Consider the following 18,995-nt stretch of genomic DNA (forward strand, 5'->3'; position numbering starts at 1 on the left):
TCAAATTTTCAAGACTTTGGACTCGACGACGCCTTCTTGACCTCCTTTTTGTCGGCATTGGTCATGGTCACGGTTGTGTCTGCTTTCTGCTCGACGTCAATGGTGGAAGAAGATGGACTGTGCGGAAATTAGCTGTGTGTCCACCGTCCATCGTCCACTGTCCGGAACCCCTGTGCCCTGCTCTTCCTCACTTGGAATGAACTCCTTCTAGGCATGGGAAGGTGTGGGCTCACTAGGCTTGACTTGGTGACTTGGAGACTTGATTGGGGACTTGGGGGCTCGGGGACTTACATTGCTATTCTATCCCTCCTCGTCCACGAGTCTTCATATATGCACTGCTCCTCCTCGGCCTTGTCGATGAGTTTCTGCAGGCTCGGAGGAAGAGTGGCACTTGACGAGGAGCGTGACCGCGACCGAGTCCGAGACTGATGGTCCTCGTTCTTGTCTTTGTCCTTGTCCTTGTTACCTTCGAGTTGTTCGATGATGTGGAATGCCATTTGTTCTTGTTGTGTTAACGGTGTTATGATGGCCTTGCGGTAAAAGTATTGCCTTGTTTTGGGTTGACGTTTGATGTTTCTTCTGGTTTTTCTTTTCTTGGAGGGAGGTAGGGGGCTTGAGATGGCGGTACGGCGGTGCGCCAGCCGTTAATATATACCCCTCCTTGTATCCCTAGAGGTGCTGGCCTATTGGTCGGTTGGTCAGGATTACTGATACATACCATAAGGTAGGGTACCTTTATCAGGGCTCTTCCCGGGGGTGTACGGAGTATGCCCTGGCCCGCATAGTACAAGGTAGTACGGCATATGACTTGTCGGCGATCGCTCGGAACCTGCTCCTAGGTAATCTCTTGACGATCACTGCGGGAAAAAGTACTGTACGAGTTGCTCGTATCAATTGATGTCATCCAGACACCCTGTACAAGCCAATGAGGAAGCGCGGAAAAGCAGACACCCATTACGCTCGTACGAGCACAAATACCGCGCGTTTTGGAACCGGAACATAAAGGAAACTTGAAAGGATGTTGCGGGATTTTGGCCTTCACACTGGACACTGGACACTGGACCAGACGATAACGATGGCCCCCTTGAAGGTCCCGAGATGCCTGAGGTATTTGAGGTGTCTGGGGTATTTGAGTACCTGAGATAATTGTACTCGTAGCGACATCCGGCTTCCTATTGGATTTCGTCATCATGTGCGAATCAAGCAGAGCCTTTCCGACGGTAATGGACCTTGGCAATCGAACCAGTTCCGCCGCAGCAACGGCATCGACCGGTTATGGCCTGTAGGACAAGTGAGAGGGGAGGGGACAGAGAATTTGCGATAAGATACTATGTTGACTCGTATATCGTTGGCACACAAGGCGGAGAGTTGATACACGACACGAAGGAATGAATGGTCATTGGGACGACGGAGCCCATTCCGCACCCATCTGCACGAAGCAGGAAGCACCGCACAGCACCGGTAGGCCTGCGTGGCCTGCGTCGAGCGCACACGTGGAAATTTGATGCGGAAGTTGACTGCTTCCATTCAGCTTTTTGTATCGACCCCGTCACCGAGATCTCGCAGCAAGCAGCAACCGAGACCAGAAAAGAAAGTCCACCATGTTCACTTTCTTGATCAATCCCTGCTTGGTGCAACATGTCTGTCATCAATCATACCGGGCCATCTTCGCCGTTGTGATTGCATGCAATCCATGTTTCGAACGATCTCCGTCTTCCGTGTCGATGCCCTCTACCCGACCCTCTATCCGGTCTAGCCACCATGGGACACTCCATCAACGCCTGGCGCAGTGTCTCGTCCGAATGATGTCGTCTAAGCCTTGCCCTTGACCTTGGAGACGCCGCCGTCAACGATGAGGTTCTGGCCGGTCACAAAACCCGCACCAAGGAGATATTCACATGCTTCAGTGATATCTTCTGGCATTCCGGCTCGGTTGGTGGGATGGGTGGATACGTCGTCTTCCTCAAGTTCCCATTCTTCACCATTTTTGTCGGCTGCTTCATTCTCGTGGGTCACCTTGATGCGTCCTGGAGAGACCATGTTCACACGAATACCGAATGACTGCATAGAGACTGCCATGCTCTGAGTAAGGCCTAGCAAGGCAGCTAAAATGGCTGTCAGTCACAGATCACGGTTGGGACTTTTGACACGGTCAAGGGGGTTGGCTTACCTTTGGTCGAAGCGTAACCTTCTTGGTTGGGATCCGATATCATCGCCCGAAAGCTGCTAACATGGATGATGCACGGTCCTGCCGTCCCAACGTTCGAGTCGGGAAGTTTCTGTTTGTCTTGCTTTTGTTCGACTTTCATGTAAGGAATGCAGGCCTGGGACATGACGAAGGGACCCGTCAGGTTGGTCTCAACGTATGCCTGCCATTGTTCCAGCACCGAAGGATCCGCCATGGTCTTCCCGTCGGGCCAGTAGGGGTAGGAGATTCCAGCATTGTTGATGAGGAAGTCGATCCGGTTGTCGAGAAATTTGGCCGCCTTCTCGATGGTCGAGCGGATTTCGTCGACGCTTCGCAGATTGCATTTCGACCATCCAATCCGGTCCGAGTGCTCTTTCAGATGCACCTCGGCTGTGTGTCGGATCCCTTCTTCGTTGATGTCGAGAATGAAGATCTTGTGACCGCGAGATGCAAAGTGACGGGCTATCGCTCGTCCGATGCCTGATATTATCGGTTAGCTGGTTCCGCGGTGATACGTGAGACGTGAGAGCCTCAATCTGGCATACCTTGACCGCCACCGCTGATGACAATTCTGGATTGACTCTCCAGCATCTTGGCCCTGTGAAGTGTGAGGGTTGAGACTGAGTCTATTGATCTTTTGAGGATTTCTTTGCGTCGAGTGATAGGATATAGGATTCTCGCGCAGAAGTCGAATGAAGGCGAAGTGAGAGATGCGTGAGGATCGTGTCATTGTCTCGACACCACTGCATGCAGTCACGACCTCTGACACCTCTGACCGCTAGCTCGTACTACGTAGTAGGCTTCTCACAGCTGCTTCATTGGTGTTGAACGAGCGGCACGTCACTCCGAACTTCAGGCCGATGACCACGATGACGCAGTCACCGCCAAGGCCATTGCATCAAGAACTTCGCCCACAAACTTGAAGCCTTTTTGTTATCGATATCGAATACTCGTACTATAAGGTAGTGACAACCTTGTAGGAGATTCATGCAGGGACAAGTTCAACACAACACGACTCCGGCAATGGTGCTACAAGACCGTGTCATGGTGGTGGTCAATTCGCTATACCAGGTCAGGCCCACGTATGATGTTGACGGCTAATGCCTTTCCGGCGGGGGGCTTTCAACGCGCATATCCGCAACCAACCACAGGTAATCCCCATGGCAGTCAGTTCGAGTTCTCGTAGAGGCAAGCCGGTAGGTGTATGCTGCCGAAGAACTCATGTTGCTTACGGTCAGTTGGAGTGTGCAAAGCTTGTCTGATGTTTCCTTGGACTTGCCAGAGCCCGTAACGTCTCTTGAAGAGCGCGGGAGTTCGGCCATTTCAGCGCACATCGCTCCAGAACTGTCGAAGCGAGCATGTAGCCTTCCAGACGTGAGTCGTCTGTACCCTGAGCCAGCAAGAGCACTCCAGCTTTGTACGCCCAGTGCGGAGTGAAGACGTTGAAGATCATATCTTCTTGGTCGTAAGTTGCCAACAGTTGCAGAGCTGCTTCTGCGTTTGGGTTGATCAGGAAAGCCGTCTCCTTCTCGGCAGCCATGACTAACGGTGTCACTTCAGCGGTGTGAGCTGCGAGAACTAGTGCTGCGTCAAGTTCGTCAAAGGGAAGTCCGTCTCGGAACCTTGACTGCATCCGATACAAGGTGCAGAGGCGTCCAAGGCTTCCCGTTGAGGTATGCGCATGGTCCTGTGATTCCCAAGTCAGCAACTTGTGTCTCGAACGCTCGCCTTACTCACGGGTTCAGCCAGCCCAGATGGCCGATCCAGTCCCGTGGCCATCTGACTGCCGATACAGTAAATGGCTGATCTCAGAGTGTCCAGTGCACTCGACGTCTCGTCCATTTCTTTGGCGCTCAATTCGACCTCTAGTCGGTGTGCGAATGCCACCTGTTGGCCAAGACTGCCCTCCTGAGAGTCAAACAGGCTCCGCAAAGCCAGCAGAACGACACCTTGAAGCGCTTCCAGATTCAATTCAGCCGTCACCTTATCGGCATGGGCTAAAGCCTCACGGTAGAAAGTCTCAGACAGCAAGGTGAGTTGGGTGTTGTTGCCAGGCAGGCAATGGCAAGCTATTGAATAGACCATATTCAACGTGAATGCTTCGAATGGAGAAGCATCCCCCCAGCGAGGCGGACACGTTAGAAATGGTAATTCTGGATTCAGAATTGGATACACCTGATGTAGTGTCGCGAAGTACCTGTCACTGAGGTATTGGGGCATGCCGCCGTCAACTGACATTGACCAAGGAATTTGCACAAGAGGAGCTGAGCTTCTGGTGCGAAGACCGTTTGGACTTTCAGAAGCAGGGTTCACCGGAGTTCCCAGGGGTGCTTGACCGCCCAGATATCTCAAGGCTCCACGAACATGCACAAAGTTCTGCTGGTCAAATGTCAAGGTCGACTGGAGCTCTGCCACTTCTCTTTCGTCTGCCTTGTTGTTTTGGGTACCTTCTAGAGCCTGGAGGTGGTCTACAAGGGATGCAATGTACCTGAGTGCGTCAGCAACCACATTCCATGATAGCGTGGCTTCACTCGGCCCATACGTTCGTGGCAAAAACTCTTTCGAGACATGGTCAAAGAAGACACAATCCGCGCCGACCCTGCTGCAATTCACACAGGCAGGAAGTTGTGTGTCGCACCGTCGCTTCGCTCTCCTACATCTTTTGCACGCGGGAAGCAGCGAGAGCAACGTCTCTAAGTCCGTAATTTCGGTCACATCTTCTGTTGAGTATGTGGCGTTTTCGAGTGTATTCCTGTCCGTCGCCTGCATGGCGAAGCCTCAGCTCGCAGAATTACTAATTGCCAGGCCGAACATCTTTCGACGACTTAAGAGCGAGGGTTGAGGAAAGTCGAGAGGTTTATCAGAGTTGCTGGGCCTCTTCTAGCCTAGACAACCTCTGTCGTGGGGTATCCCAAGCCGAATGCAGCGGGGATGAACCCTGAGAGCGAGCCACACACGATGCCCCATGATGCCCCCAACCTGGTATCTGATGGACCCTGGGTTCGCGTGAGATGCCACTGGTCTCAAAGCAGATAAGCACTCCACCAGGCATGATAAGGACCGTCATTACTAACTTAGCTGGTCACGCACGAGTGCCAGCCTCCCACCAATTCAAACAACCGAGGCGCGAGTCCTTCAAGAAACTTCTTCCTCACCAGGTTGTACTTTAGATTCGGTGGGTTGCCGCGACTAGATATGTTGAGGCTTCTGCAAACGTCGTGAGGAACGGCACACAACCCGAGCAATGGGATCATCCCAGAGAGTACGAAGACGAGTGGTGTCTTGCGCCAGATGTCGGAAACGAAAGATCATGGTCCAATAACTCCTTTTCCTCTGAAGAAGAGGCATAACTGACAATTACCAGTGCGATGCCCAAGCACCGTCCTGCTCGGTGTGCATGGCTGCTGGAGTGCCATGCGTTTCGTTGGACACGGCTACGAATTCGACTGCCCCTCGCAGCATTGCTCGATACCTGGAAGGACGCATTGCAGACCTTGAAAGACAGCGTGGCAACATGCTACGATCGAAATCACGCTCAATTAGTTCGACGAGCATTCAGGACCACCCGAAGATCGAGGCGGAAACGCTTTCGTCAGCACCCATATGGGACACAGCGGTGAACTATGCCCTCCACGACATCACGCCATCTTTCCTAGGTCTCACCGAGACAATCCAGCTGCCAGGATGTGCGGCGGCACCTACTCAGATCCCATCTGCAAAGAAGTCTTTTGGCCTAACAGACTTGGACGAAAATCACCCGCGGTCGATCTTGAACCAACACCCCTCGAATCTGTCGCTGACTTCAGTTCCGAGACGAGTGGCCGAGTTTCTGTTTGGCATATATATGAGCCGAATCATTCATCAATACCCTATTTATCACTCCCAAGATGCCATTCAGGCTTTCAACGCGGTCTTCGGCAGTCAGCTGTCGGCCTCACCACTTGACACCCAGCCGAAAGCTCGAGACGTGTACATGGTCAGTCTCATTATGGCCATATCACTATCCACCGCCGCACGCAACAAGCAGGCAAGAGCACAATCACTGGGCACCGGCCTCTTCCGTAACGCCATGCTTTATGTCCCGGAGGTACTCTCCAATGACCTGTCCGGACTCCAGGCCCTCCTGTTGCTGATCCAGTATACGTTCCTGAATCCCACGGTCGCCAACCTGTGGCTTCTCACGGGCATGTCAAGCGAGGCTTGCATTGATCTAGGTCTTCACCGAGAGCTTCCTGAGAGTGCCGAAATTGATGTCCTCGAGAGGGACCTACGTCGGCGCATCTTCTGGTGCGCTTGGGAGATGGAAGTGGCGGTCTCCGCTGGATTGTATAGGCCAGTCCGGACGCACAACAAAGTCATCAGTGTGTCATTTCCAGCCGAATATGAAGACTCTGGCATCATGCGCGACCGCATCGATACGAACGTACCGCGTGCTAAGTTCGTGTCTTGCCGGATTTGGCGTTTTCGGCGCGTCGAGTGTGACATTATGTCAATTCTCTATCAGCACGAGACACTGCCGCCCGAATGCCCGTCTCTAGACGCGTGGTTGCTGAGGACGGAGGAGGAGATCCGAAGCTGGAATGAGGAGGTCCATCGGACAGCACCATTGAACCAGGATCCGGCCATCAAGTCGCAATGGGACGAGATGGAGTTATACGCTGACATCGCCTACAATTACATCCTTGTTTTACTGTTCCGCCCCTGTCCGAGACTGAAGACACCGAGCCGGCAGAACCTAATGAAAGCTTTTACTGCTAGTGTTGAGGTGGCCACGGGATACTGGCGGCAAGCAAACACGGAATTTGGCTACATGAAATACGTCTTTCACCCTTGCCACCACACATTCTCGTCCGCTGTGGCTTTTCTCCAGGCATTGCAATATTGTAGGACCGAGATCGCCGATTCTTACACAACCGAGGAGGTGGAAGAATTCATGGAATGTTTCTCGCGATTCTTTTCGACCATTTCCGAGCGCTGGCCGGCTGCTACGCAATGCTTGCACGAATACGAACGACTTCTAGGCCCAATCAAGCAGGACTATTACGACTTTCTCCTACAGCGCAAGCAGAGCACAGCACAGATTGATCTGTTGCAAGACGATTCCATCGACGAGTACCTTGACGGTACGACCGATCTTCGGGATCCGTTCGAAGTCTGGCCTGTTTTCAACCCGCTTTTCGGCATGAACGGCACTGATAACTTTGATGCTTACTCATATTTGCCCTACGACTGGAACGCAGAATTTGGATTTGGCATGGATTTGACACTTTCGAATAATGAAACTTGAACCCAGGTCGGCCGGTCCATCTCCAGCATCAGTACCCGTACTCAAAGCGAATGTCGTCGAGTTTACACATCTATCTTGTTATATTTAGCACAAGCCTCGGGTTTTCGCTCACACCAGCCACACCGAGCTCAGTATAGGATCGATCACCCCCAGTTTCTGTGATTCAAAGGACAGACTCAAGCTTTGTTGTCGCCAATTGTGACAGTCTGGTCTTCAATTGGGACCTTTTCGCCAGTAATGCTCTTAGCCTCGGCGCCGTGCTCCTCGAGCACATGTTTGGGAATAACCACGTCATCTTCACCGTTGAAATACTCCGTTTCGCGGATGTGAAAAGCGGCCAGATAACCGAAAACCAGCACTCCGGTGGTATAAAAAGTGAAGATGACGGCCGCCTCTTTCATATATGGCACGCCAATCGAGTCGACACCAAAACATATGGCTTCTCCTGCACCGAGGATACCACGGAAGACGCCCTGTGTCTCTTAGTCATGGAAGTGCTTGATGTGCTGGATCACTTACTGCATAATTGGCAGACTTGCGTGGAGAGTTTGTGAGAGTGCCGAGGAAGTATAGGATAAGGTACTGCCACAGCGAGCTGAATACCCAGTTCATCATGAACAGAAAGAAGATTGCAACGAAGCCATCGTCAGTCCAATCCATCGGGTGCTCCACAGGGCTGGAGCGATCGTAATTGCGGGTGCGGACGATTTCCCAGATCCAAGCAGCGATCAAGGGGATCCCGACCACGCCTAGCCCTATAAAGGCTCGAGTTCGTCGTTTCACTGCAGCAACAATCAGCATTGTCCGCGTTCAGTCAAGACCCTTCGTACTCCTCTTGTTGTCGAGAATCCATTGCAGACCCCAACCTGCCGGGAGCTGCAGCACCACTGAGATGAAGGATAGGAGGCATCGAGTACGGAGGTTGTTGTGGTAGGCGTTGACGGAGCCACCGTACACCAGGAAGCATTCGGCTGGTAGGAAAGCTGGAATCTGTAAAGACGGCAGCATCAGTGGCTTGTCTTCCGGTGTGATCTTTCCCAACTCACCATGATAAGAAGTTTCCAGTCCCTAAAGATTTCCAAATTGGCCTTCAATTCCTCCGTGAAGGTTCGAGCTTGAACAACGCCAACCTTGGTACCATCATCGCGAATGATCTTGTCGGGCGGCATGAGGGCAAATGCTCCCACCATGCCGATACACATGACGACGATGAAGACGATATATACTGATGGAGGAACGCCTGCCGCCTCGGTCTAGGTTTTGAGGGTCAGCCTGCCGCCATGGAGTGACCTAGGCCACACTCACAGAGTTACGATTGATGAGCAGAGGGATAATGCCACCAACTATCGCCCCAACAGCCTGGAGATTGATCGAAACTGTGATGTATTTGCCTCGGTCTTGCTCTTCAGAATATGACATGGCAATGTATCCCATCGTGACGAAGATCAGCCCGGCCGAGATCTGGAAGTGTCAGCGGCATGTCGTACAGTCCTGCCCAGGGGGAGAGCCTACACCAATAGCAACTCCTGCGAAGATTGGGAAGCCCTCTTTGCCCGTTTGGTCAAAGTACCACAGCGAACCGACATAGATGATGTAGCCCAACACTCCAAGTGAGGCTGTGATGGCGGGACCAATTTTGTTCAGGACTGTTCCACCGAACGATGCGGAAAAGAACCAGACCGCACACAAAGTGGCATTGACAACTTGCACCGTCTGGGCAGCATTTGGTCGACCACCACCAGCACCAAGGAGGTTGAGAGCGACATAGAGGCCGGCAGTCAGCCCCACAAGTATACCAATGATGACACTGAGTCCTTTGTCAGCCAACAACTCACGGTACGTGCAATGCGGAACTTACTTTTGCCAATAAGGGGAGTGAAGTCTCACTTCTGGTAGCCCTGGGATCTTGAAAGCCATTGTTGTCAATCAGAGTGGCCCGGGTTGAAAAGCTTGTGAAGCTTCTCGTTCAGCGACACCAAGAGGGACAGTCGGGACCATATGGATCTTATAATTATGCAGACTATCTTCCCCGGAGTTGATATCGATACTCAGACATGCCGCGTCCAGGTACGTATCTCGCGGGACCACAAAGCACAGACGTCGATTGGAGGTAAAAGAAAGCCTATGCAAGAGGTTCGCCATTTTCCGTCGCCCAAGTCCTTCGCTTTACTCCGTCGCCTACCTCCGGTGGATACCAATTCACCGTACGCATTGGTTTGGAGAAGCATCTCAACCGGTGACTTGCCGTCGCCCACCAACCATAGCACGATAAAGGTGGACTCTCCTTCCATTCTGGGCCCTGGGGCGTCCAGTCAAGCAGTTAGAAACCGCGGTGACCTCGATCGGCGCACTGGGGCAACTATCAGAAGCCACAAACTGACTTTACCGCTGCAACAGCACCAGTATCGATCTGCCAGGCTATCAACGTGCCGTGTCGTGCGCGTATGGCGACAGGTATCCAATGAGATGCGGCATCTGGATCAAGAGGCCTATCAAAGCATGATAACGGCGAACGATCCATCAAAGTCTCGCTACAGACTCCCAGTTATGCGGTGGGAAAGTTGGCCTGGCATGACTGACTACCTCGTGGGCGCGCCTACCACCGAAAGTCTATCAGCAACATCCACAAGACGCTTTGAGCAGTTCACGTGCCGTTGTTTGCCGTGTCGAGCCTAGACCTACAGATCGAGAGATCTGGCTCTGGGCAGGACGGACACTTCATTATTTAACGAAGGTGTGTCGCGGACCAAAGCTCCAGTAGGAGAGTGACTCACCACCAACCACCCCATCGTCGTCACACTCCTGGAATCATGGGTAGCATATCTGAAGCTCCGCTCGTTGAGATCCCTATCATCGACATATCCGGCTACCTCGCAGGCGACCCTGAAGCCAAAAGGAAGGCAGCATCGGAATTTCGTAGCGCCTGCGAGAACCAGGGCTTCCTGCAAGTTGTAGGACATTCCGTGCCAACAGATGTCCAAGAGCGGTTTCTGTCTGCAATCGCCAGATTCTTTGCGCTTCCGTTGTCAGAGAAACAGAAAGTCTCACAGGAGAAGTCGAAATGTTACCGTGGCTATGAACGCATTGGCGGGCAAAAGCTCGATGAACTCGATACGTCCGCCACGCCCGACCAGAAGGAAGGCTTCTCGGTCAGACCAGAGCGGGCTCTCGGCCGTTTTTTGCAAGGACCAAATCAATGGCCAGAGAATCTGCCTGGCTTCAAGGAGGCCTACATGGAATATTTCAACTCTGTGCACCAGTTGTCCAGATCAGTCTTCAGGTTGATGGCGCTATCGCTCGATCTGCCCGAGGACCATTTCGACGCCTTTGCATCCGACCCAGACGGTAAGCCACGCCCTTCGACCTTCGACCTAATGGTTCTCGAAGCTTCAAGTACACATCCCATGTTGCTGACACTGCACGGTTACAAGGACTATGCCTATGTCGATCTCACCATTATCCTCCTACACCTCCGGACATGGCGGGCAGGACCCGAGGAGTCGGCGCTCACACCGACTTCGGTGCCTTGACTCTTCTTCTCCAGGACGACAGTAAGTCTTTATTTCTTTTTGGGGGGTTATCTGTACAGCTTTCACCGCGTCAATTTAGCTAACAACCGTACACAGTTGGCGGGCTGGAAGTTCTGCACAAGCGGACAGGCACATGGCATCACGTCCCTCCCGTCAAAGGGGCCTATGTCTGCAACATTGGTGACCTTATGCAGAGATGGACCAACGACCGATATAAATCGACCATGCATCGCGTCATCTCGCCATTGAGCGGCAAGGACAGGTACAGCTGCGCTTTCTTCAACGACGGCGCCCTGGACACGATTGTTGAATGCTTGCCCACTTGTATCAAGCCTGGCGAGAAGCCGTTTTACGGACCTTTGAAGGTGGAAAAGCACATCGTCGAGAGATACGTGCAGAGTTACGGTGCCGGAGGAACTGTCTTGGTGGCTTCATGAGCACCTCGCCGACGAGAATCTATGGACGAGTCCAGAGGCCAGTTTAGTTTGACATTCAATGCTGTACTGTATATTTTGCACCTTATGCACGCGCGATCTTTGACGCTTCTTCCACTGCTCCATACATACTAGTATCGTAGCACCGCCCCTATATCTAGTAGTAGTACTATAAGTATTCACGCAGGTTTAAACCCCTCTACCTAGGTATGGATCCCTAAACTCACTCATTTCCCTCCCTTGACCTCTGCACCACCGAGTCTGCCTTCCTTGAACTCCTTGACCATATTCTCCATGGTCATCCACTCGACGCCCTCGTGCTCATTGATCCACTCGATGATCCTCTCATGCATGAGCATGACCTGCGGCTTCCCGCTGACCTGTGGATGGATACTCATGGGGAACACGAACGTGTCGTGTTCGCGGTACAAGAAGGAAAACTGATCCTTCCAGAGCCTCTCGATCACGTACGGATCCACGTAACCGTGCGTCGAGGCTTGCTTCAGACTCAGCTGGAACGGCGGCCAGTCATCCAGATGCCAGTTGGCCGGCACTTCGACAACACTCGAGGGCTTGATGGCCGTCATGGGCTTCATCCATTCCGTCGCGGACTTGGCCACGTCCGTCTCGGTCCAATCCTCGGTTCCGTCCGGGCAGTAGTACAGTTGCGAATCGTGGTGCATGAACGAGTGGTCGTATTCGATGCCGAACTCTTCCAGGAGCTTGATGGTCTCTTTGGACGTCGACCACGCCGGTGCCGTCCAGCCTTTCGGATGTTTGCCCGTGAAGTCGGTCAGCACCTGGATGGATTTGCTCAGGACGTCCTTTTGTTGCTGCTCGCTCAGAGTCGACACGAATTCGTGCGTATAGCCATGCAGGCCACTGGAGCAAGCGGTACGTATTAGCCACCTTAAATCGACGACACGACCCCATACGTGGCCAAAAAAAAAAGCGAACACAAATGCGTGCTGCGGGTACGTACATTTCGTGACCGGCGTCTCTGACCTTAGCCAGCTGCTCGGGGAAACTCTCGATCGAGTGAGCCGGCACGAACCACGTCGTCTTGATACCGTATCGGTCCCAGAGCTTCAGGAGTCTGTCGATGCCCACGGTGGCGCCGAACACACCACGAGAGACATCAGTCGGATTTGCGGGCGAGCCATCGCGAGTGTTTATCCTGCGAGGAGTTCAACATGAGGGCTCATTTAGTTAGATTTGCCGTGGCTTACCATCCACTGACTGCATCGACGTCGATGCCATAACCGACTAGAACTCGCTTCTTGCCCATGATGCAACTGATTTGGTTGGACCACGATCAACAAGTACTTATGTTGCTGCTCAGTGCTACACTGACAATCGGAAGAAGCAAAGCTGGTTTTCTCTGGTCTTTTTCCTGCTCGTCAAGCATGCAGACTGTAGTTAATGAATGCAAGCTCGGTTGGACCTGACCACGACCACGCACGGCCCACGGACGAGGGCGCCATCGTGGCTCGCTAGACCTGTCGGTGGAAAGCGCCCGGAGGCAGGGATGGCGCCATGATGGCGCTAATCCCCAGAACCAGACCAAATGCCGAATACGTTATCAAATAGGCTCGACGCCAAACCCCTCACCGAAGGCACGGAATTGAGCGCAAAGCATTATCAAAGCACGTTTGTCTCATCCCTACCCGAGGCAAAAGATAAGTCAAGACTGAGGTGTCCGATGGCTGGGAGTCCACAATTCCTCACTCGCTGAACAACGAAAGTAAGTCGTGAGTCCAACATCAGTATTCTCAAAATGCTTTCAGTAGATTGTCGAGGTAGTCCGTACGAGGTACTTATTAATCCCAACCCTACCATCAAGGCCCTGTCAATGACTGTCGATAGATAGGCGTGCAACATGGCACGGCGGCCAAAACGCACATCGAGCGATGCATCGAGTTCTATGCCTCGCTGTTCCAAGAGACCAGCAAATTAGACTGGCCGGAAGTGCAAGATATTGCCGGCAGCTTCAGTGAGCATATCAAGAAAACATGGCCGGAGTATCACGAGGAAATGCAAGGTATGCCGAATCGTTCAGACTTGGGCAGGGGTGTAGCGATGCAGTAGTAGTATCTGACTGGAGAACAGGCGTGGCAGCAGGCTCTGGCCGCTCGATCCTCGACATCATCGCGCTGAATGTGCGGACGGAAATCGCTTTTGGCAGATTCAGCGACGGATGCACTTCACTTGCATGGCATACTGAGAAACGTGCTTACCTGGGCCAGAATTGGGATGTAAGTCAGACCTGTCCGTTACAGTCCTCTCGTGTGCAGGCCTGACAATCTCGGTAGTGGATGGAACGGCAAAAAGAGAATTTGATCATCCTCAAGATTTCGCAGCCAGGAAAACCATCGATCCAGATGATTACCGAAGCTGGCATCATCGGCAAAATCGGCTTCAACTCAGACGGAGTCGGAGTCTGCTTGAACGCGATCAAAGCCAAAGGAATGGATCCAGAACGATTGCCAGTGCATTTGGGTCTGAGAATGGCCTTGGAGAGTCACTCTGCAAACGAAGCTGTGGAGGCACTTGAGCGCTGGGGCATGGCGGCACCGGCGCATATCCTGATCGCCGATGCCAACGATGCCGTTGGGTTTGAGTTCACATCGAAGACGACAGCAAAGTTGCTGCCAGATACCAAGGGTAGAGTTGTTCATTCGAATCACTTGCTGCTTGAGCATCCTGGGATCACAGACATTGTGTGGATTAAGGACTCCCTCTTCCGGGTCGACAGGATGGCCGACTTGTGTGACAAGTTGCCCATTGAGCCGACGTGGGCGGAAGTCTCGAAGCTTTTTGAGGATGAAGAAAATGCTCCGACCGCGATTTGTCGTGAACAAAAAGGTGGGAGTACGTCGGCGACCTTGTTTAACATTGTCATGGATCTGAAGCAGAGGACGGGGATTGTTCGTATGGGAAGACCGACTGCTGTGGAGGAGACCGTCACTTTGGGGTTGTGACGATCTCTTCTTCCCTTTGGTCGTGGATAGTGGCTTGTGCAGCGGTACGATGTTGTTTTCTTAGGCCGTGACGCTCGAGATACCCTATGCTGGCTTCTTGAATGTATGGATTTGCTCATATCGTCAATGATGTTTGCGTGTAGCGGCAAGTGATAAGTAAATTTCACCGGCGGACAAGACCGACAACCTGCCCGAGAGCATGGTGCCATGAGGTGATTCGTGCATTGCTCGTAATCAGCAGCTGCTCCTTACTCTTGTTTACGCAATTGAGCAAGTAGTTGCCAGTCTAGAGTATTGCCCCGGTCAGGTACCGTCAGTTCAAGGATAATTTGCCGTTCTAGGCACTCATTACTTTGAGGCCCGTCAGCATGGAAGCCCCCGAAATCCCAGCCAAGCACAAAGCTCTGGTCTATGACAGCCCCGGGAACGTCTCTGCAAAAGTCGAATATGTTGAGACTCCTCGGCCAGGAACCGGTGAAGTGCTGGTGATGCTGACACATTCTGGGCTATGTCACAGCGACATGGCCATCATGACGAACCGGTGGACTGCGAGAATTTCACCAACGCCCAAGGGTCAAATTGGTGGGCATGAAGGAGTCGGCAAAATTGTTGCGTTTGGTCCTGGTGCAGATAAAGTCTCTGGTCTGAAGATCGGAAGTCGAGTTGGGATCAAGTGGATGGCCTATGCATGTTGCAACTGCATTGTATGCATGGCCGGTCTTGATTCGTATTGCGAGTCTGGCAAGGTATCGGGGCAAGTCTCATCGGGACAAACGACAAACGCAGCGACTAACGATTGGGCGATTGCAGATACATGTACCCTGGCACATTCCAGCAATATGCAATTGCCCCTGCACATTATGTGACCCCAATACCGGACGGTCTGGCGAGTGATGTCGCTGCACCATTGCTTTGCGCCGGCTTGACGGTCTTCTCTGCGCTGAGGAAGGCGGGCGCCGAGCCTGGGGATCCTGTTCTTATCTCGGGCTCTGGAGGAGGTAAGCTGCACACTGCTCGGACTGGTTACTGCTGATGAGTATACCGCGACAGGGCTCGGTCACTTGGCTCTGCAGATTGGTGCGAATGGGATGGGTTTCCGCATGATGGGCATTGACATGGGCGACAAGGAAGCCATTTCACGAGAGTGCGGCGCCGAAGTCTTCTTCGACCTGACCAAGTACGGCAAGGGAGCTGAAGAAAACCTGGTCGACGACGTCAAGGCTGCAACGGGGGGGAGAGGTGTCGCTGCCGTGATTGTCTGTACGGGCAACAATGCTGCATATGCTCAAGCTCTGCCTCTCTTGGGAATCGGTGGCACGCTGGTTTGTGTTGGGATCCCTGAAGGCGCAGAGGTTGCTTTCCCAAATGCAACACCCTCGCAGTTCATATACACCCAAGCAAAGATCGTCGGCAGTTCCGTCGGAAATCGCTTGGAAGCTATTCAGCTGATGGGACTAGCAGCGAGGTAGGTGGACGTTCGTTTCTGGTCATGGGAGAGTGACTGACGGCAAGACAGAGGCAAGGTTAAGACACATTTCCAACTAAAGAGAATGGAGGATGCCAACGAAGTTTTCGAGTTGATGGACAAGAACGGTCTGCATGGGCGGGTCGTTTTAGAGCTTCAAGCGTGAATAGAATGAGCCGCTAATGCTCTCAGGGCGAATCCAGGTATCTTGAGTCAGTGTAGTCGTCGTCGCGACCACTCATCCCCAGGCGGACGAGGGTTGTCGGGAAATATCGCCAGGCTTGTCGGCTGATTATCTACCAGCAGGTCCAGACACTCTCGTCCGGGTTTCGCAGCGTGTGATCGGCGGCTTGATGGATCTTCGCTTGCTGTCGCTGTTCCACCTCTTGTCAATCGGTTGTTTCAGTTGTGCTGATGTTAAACGTGGGCCTCGAGGTCGTGTCAATCGCTGCATTTGTAGTCGCTGTTGCTGTTCTCGCATACTCGTATGAGTGGAGATGCGAATGATTCCGAGCAGATTTATCAAGGAGACAATGTCGTATCGAACGACGGATTACGTCCAAGTCGCTCGTCGTCCCTTTTTGATCAGCCGCTCGCCGCTTTACACACCCTCGGCTCACCTGCCGCTCCTGAGGCCCCCTGAGTGATGCCACTAGCCTGATCACTTTTGGGCCTCCACGTCCTCCACGTCCTCCACGTCCTCCACGTCCTCCACGTCCTCCACGTCCTCCCGCTTTTCATTCCCCAAAATCATCTTCCGTAAACTTTAGACGGTGGGACTCTTTAGAGATGCTGGGAGATCACCGTTCATCAACGCCTGCTAGATGTGTACTGTCGGTCGCCGTTAGGATCAGCTGGCTCCACGAATATGGAAGGCCATCGAACTCGCAATACCAAGGTATGCATGCAATGTCACGCGCGCAAGGTAAGAGCTCGTCTCCTCGGACCGGGTGACAAATAGTGCTGACTCGACTGGATCAGGTCAAATGTGACTTGCAAGACCACACCAATGGGACATGTCAGAATTGCCAAAGGGCTAACATCACGTGCAGGTAGGTTTGATTCTATACGCGTGAAATGAGCGCGGCCATTTTGAGCAGAATGAACAATCAATAGGCCTCGCGTAGGAGTTCGGCAACGAAACATGCGGTCCCGCCGCGACGGGGCCACGAGCACGCAGTCAGCAGAGCGCTCAGAACTGCCAGCGTCTGCATCGCCGGGATCTGTGGGCTATCTAGGAGAGGAGAGCATGATGCTTCAGAACCCCAGCGCGCCCCAGTTCGACGACGAGACCGAGGCAGAGACGGCCGAATTCTACGACAAGGCACTGCTGTCCACCGGCGCAGTAGCCTTGCCCTCACAGATACTGGTCGCCGCACTGACCGACGCTTACTTTGAACACATTCATCCCCACCAGCCCCTTATCGACCGCGCAGACTTTGAGCGTTTTCAGTCGCCCCTGCTGGTGCACAGCGTCTGCATGCTCGGAAGTGCCTATGGCCATCGACGAAGAGGAATAAGCCAGCTGAGTGCGGCCAAGAAGTACTACCTGAAGGCAAAATTGCTCTTGACTACGGAGCATGAACGAAATAAATTGGTGGTTCTCAAAGCGCTCTGTCTGATGACCTGTCGAAGCATGACCGACCCGACCGTGATTTGCCTAGACAGCCTCTGGCATTGGCTGGGAGCAGCGTCGCGCTATGCAATCCACATGGGTCTTCACAAAGAGGCGACCTACAGCGGCAACCAAGATGCTGGAACCCGTCGAAGGATGTGGTGGCATCTCTTCGTAAGGATGAGCCTTAATACTGTGTACTCCTGACTTTCGGTCCGCCTCGCCGCTGACATTTCTCCCAGAATCAGGACAAGCTGGTCTCCTTCTGTTATGGACGGCCGCTGATGATCCATATGCATGATACCGACGTTCAACCGCTGTCACAAAGCGACTTTCCCGAAGAACATCCTGACAACAACATCTTCATCGAGAGGACCAAACTTTGCATGATTTTTGGTCAACTCGCCGACGGACGATACAATCCCAACTTGACCTATGGAGATATCGTGCCTATCGGACAAGCCTTTGAAACGTGGGTCCGCGAGTTGCCTGCCGAATTGACTCTGCAACACGCGGACTCAAAACCCTTTCGTCGAGTAGTTTCCGAGTTGCACATTCTATATTACGCCTGCTTGTTGATCTACCAACTATCCTTGATGAAAGTGGAACCAGTCTCGAGCTCAGTCAGGCCTACATTCGAGGAGTGCGTCCAGACGGCGTCACACATGATTAGTGTCTTCGAAGAGATCCAGTGCAGAAACGAAGTGTTGTATCTAGCACCGATCAACGCGTGGTTTTGTTACCTTGCCGGGGTGGTACAAATTCGCGCTCGCGCCACCTTTTCGGGCCAAGGAGCTGGGTTTGATGACAACCTCGCAGTTGTCAGGACAGTCTTGCAGGAGCTGTCCGCAACTGTTCCAAGTTCGGCCTTGGTCCTTGGCAACCTCAACCGCGCGGAACTTTCTGGAGGAACTCTACCTGGGCAATATTCTGCTCATTCCATCAACCCATCCGCTGATGGGTTGGCCAATTCTGGAGCGAACAACGAAGAAAACATCACAACCGAATCTCTCGCAGGTCCCGACGGTCGCAGAAATACTTCGAATAATCTAAGTGGTCTCGGTGAAGGGGTGGACAGCGGTTCTCTCTCTTGGCCCGGTAATCTCATTGCCGATGGCGACATGGATTTTGACTTTGGTGACGATTTCGTTAACCAAATATTTCAGTACCAGTGATTCTGGTTGAAATTGACAACGAGGAAGGAAGGACCAGCTCCAAAGCACAACATGTCTCGCTTGTGTCATGCCTGCTTTGATTTCACTTGTCTAAGTCCGGGCTCGGAAGCACTGATCGGTCAGCTCCCTCAACCACATCGTTCGAGTACCGAGTACCGAGCGGGTATTAGCCGGTAGCCTCAATCCGCTAACACTGCGGACTCTCAGACCCGGCCGAACATCTGTCCGGCAACGACACTGCTATTCTCATTAGGCGTGGACATGAAAAGACTCCCCTGCAAAGAGCTCAACGCGTGGCTCTACCGAGCCAACTACTCGCT

At 52.9% G+C, this 18,995-nt stretch overlaps 11 protein-coding genes across 11 annotated transcripts; 5 read left to right on the top strand and 6 right to left on the bottom strand.

Annotated features, from left to right (window-relative positions):
• Positions 1–8: 8 nt before the first annotated feature.
• Positions 9–497, bottom strand: PV05_05019 (uncharacterized protein; the record flags this gene model as incomplete). The annotated part of the gene is made up of 2 exons (XM_013461484.1): positions 9–117; positions 292–497. The coding sequence occupies 2 exons, from the start codon at positions 495–497 to the stop codon at positions 9–11; spliced, it is 315 nt and encodes a 104-aa protein (XP_013316938.1).
• Positions 498–835: 338 nt separating this feature from the next.
• Positions 836–1,192, bottom strand: PV05_05020 (uncharacterized protein; the record flags this gene model as incomplete). Its single annotated transcript, XM_013461485.1, has 1 exon — positions 836–1,192. The coding sequence occupies one exon, from the start codon at positions 1,190–1,192 to the stop codon at positions 836–838; it is 357 nt and encodes a 118-aa protein (XP_013316939.1).
• Positions 1,193–1,812: 620 nt separating this feature from the next.
• PV05_05021 (uncharacterized protein) lies at positions 1,813–2,779 on the bottom strand (the record flags this gene model as incomplete). Its single annotated transcript, XM_013461486.1, has 3 exons — positions 1,813–2,105; positions 2,171–2,668; positions 2,734–2,779. 3 exons carry the CDS (start codon positions 2,777–2,779, stop codon positions 1,813–1,815), a joined length of 837 nt encoding a protein of 278 aa, XP_013316940.1.
• A 643-nt stretch (positions 2,780–3,422) lies between these two features.
• On the bottom strand, positions 3,423–4,957 carry PV05_05022 (uncharacterized protein; the record flags this gene model as incomplete). The annotated part of the gene is made up of 3 exons (XM_013461487.1): positions 3,423–3,875; positions 3,926–4,676; positions 4,731–4,957. 3 exons carry the CDS (start codon positions 4,955–4,957, stop codon positions 3,423–3,425), a joined length of 1,431 nt encoding a protein of 476 aa, XP_013316941.1.
• A 475-nt stretch (positions 4,958–5,432) lies between these two features.
• On the top strand, positions 5,433–7,475 carry PV05_05023 (uncharacterized protein; the record flags this gene model as incomplete). The annotated part of the gene is made up of 2 exons (XM_013461488.1): positions 5,433–5,501; positions 5,553–7,475. 2 exons carry the CDS (start codon positions 5,433–5,435, stop codon positions 7,473–7,475), a joined length of 1,992 nt encoding a protein of 663 aa, XP_013316942.1.
• A 176-nt stretch (positions 7,476–7,651) lies between these two features.
• PV05_05024 (uncharacterized protein) lies at positions 7,652–9,392 on the bottom strand (the record flags this gene model as incomplete). The annotated part of the gene is made up of 7 exons (XM_013461489.1): positions 7,652–7,948; positions 7,995–8,257; positions 8,306–8,465; positions 8,522–8,728; positions 8,781–8,936; positions 8,988–9,282; positions 9,334–9,392. 7 exons carry the CDS (start codon positions 9,390–9,392, stop codon positions 7,652–7,654), a joined length of 1,437 nt encoding a protein of 478 aa, XP_013316943.1.
• An 893-nt stretch (positions 9,393–10,285) lies between these two features.
• On the top strand, positions 10,286–11,442 carry PV05_05025 (uncharacterized protein; the record flags this gene model as incomplete). Its single annotated transcript, XM_013461490.1, has 3 exons — positions 10,286–10,820; positions 10,907–11,026; positions 11,102–11,442. 3 exons carry the CDS (start codon positions 10,286–10,288, stop codon positions 11,440–11,442), a joined length of 996 nt encoding a protein of 331 aa, XP_013316944.1.
• Positions 11,443–11,508: 66 nt separating this feature from the next.
• On the bottom strand, positions 11,509–12,846 carry PV05_05026 (uncharacterized protein). The gene is made up of 3 exons (XM_013461491.1): positions 12,669–12,846; positions 12,422–12,616; positions 11,509–12,321 (listed from the first exon to the last, which is right to left on the bottom strand). Exons 1-3 carry the CDS (start codon positions 12,725–12,727, stop codon positions 11,667–11,669), a joined length of 909 nt encoding a protein of 302 aa, XP_013316945.1. The 5' UTR covers positions 12,728–12,846; the 3' UTR covers positions 11,509–11,666.
• Positions 12,847–13,090: 244 nt separating this feature from the next.
• PV05_05027 (uncharacterized protein) lies at positions 13,091–14,536 on the top strand. The gene is made up of 4 exons (XM_013461492.1): positions 13,091–13,252; positions 13,306–13,480; positions 13,549–13,694; positions 13,752–14,536. Exons 1-4 carry the CDS (start codon positions 13,217–13,219, stop codon positions 14,418–14,420), a joined length of 1,026 nt encoding a protein of 341 aa, XP_013316946.1. The 5' UTR covers positions 13,091–13,216; the 3' UTR covers positions 14,421–14,536.
• Positions 14,537–14,788: 252 nt separating this feature from the next.
• PV05_05028 (uncharacterized protein) lies at positions 14,789–16,051 on the top strand (the record flags this gene model as incomplete). Its single annotated transcript, XM_013461493.1, has 4 exons — positions 14,789–15,147; positions 15,231–15,418; positions 15,471–15,885; positions 15,937–16,051. 4 exons carry the CDS (start codon positions 14,789–14,791, stop codon positions 16,049–16,051), a joined length of 1,077 nt encoding a protein of 358 aa, XP_013316947.1.
• Positions 16,052–17,029: 978 nt separating this feature from the next.
• PV05_05029 (uncharacterized protein) lies at positions 17,030–18,675 on the top strand (the record flags this gene model as incomplete). Its single annotated transcript, XM_013461494.1, has 2 exons — positions 17,030–17,674; positions 17,743–18,675. The coding sequence occupies 2 exons, from the start codon at positions 17,030–17,032 to the stop codon at positions 18,673–18,675; spliced, it is 1,578 nt and encodes a 525-aa protein (XP_013316948.1).
• Positions 18,676–18,995: the final 320 nt, after the last annotated feature.

The sequence above is a fragment of the Exophiala xenobiotica genome (genome assembly GCF_000835505.1).
Source record: "Exophiala xenobiotica strain CBS 118157 unplaced genomic scaffold supercont1.3, whole genome shotgun sequence".
Classification (NCBI taxonomy): domain Eukaryota; kingdom Fungi; phylum Ascomycota; class Eurotiomycetes; order Chaetothyriales; family Herpotrichiellaceae; genus Exophiala; species Exophiala xenobiotica.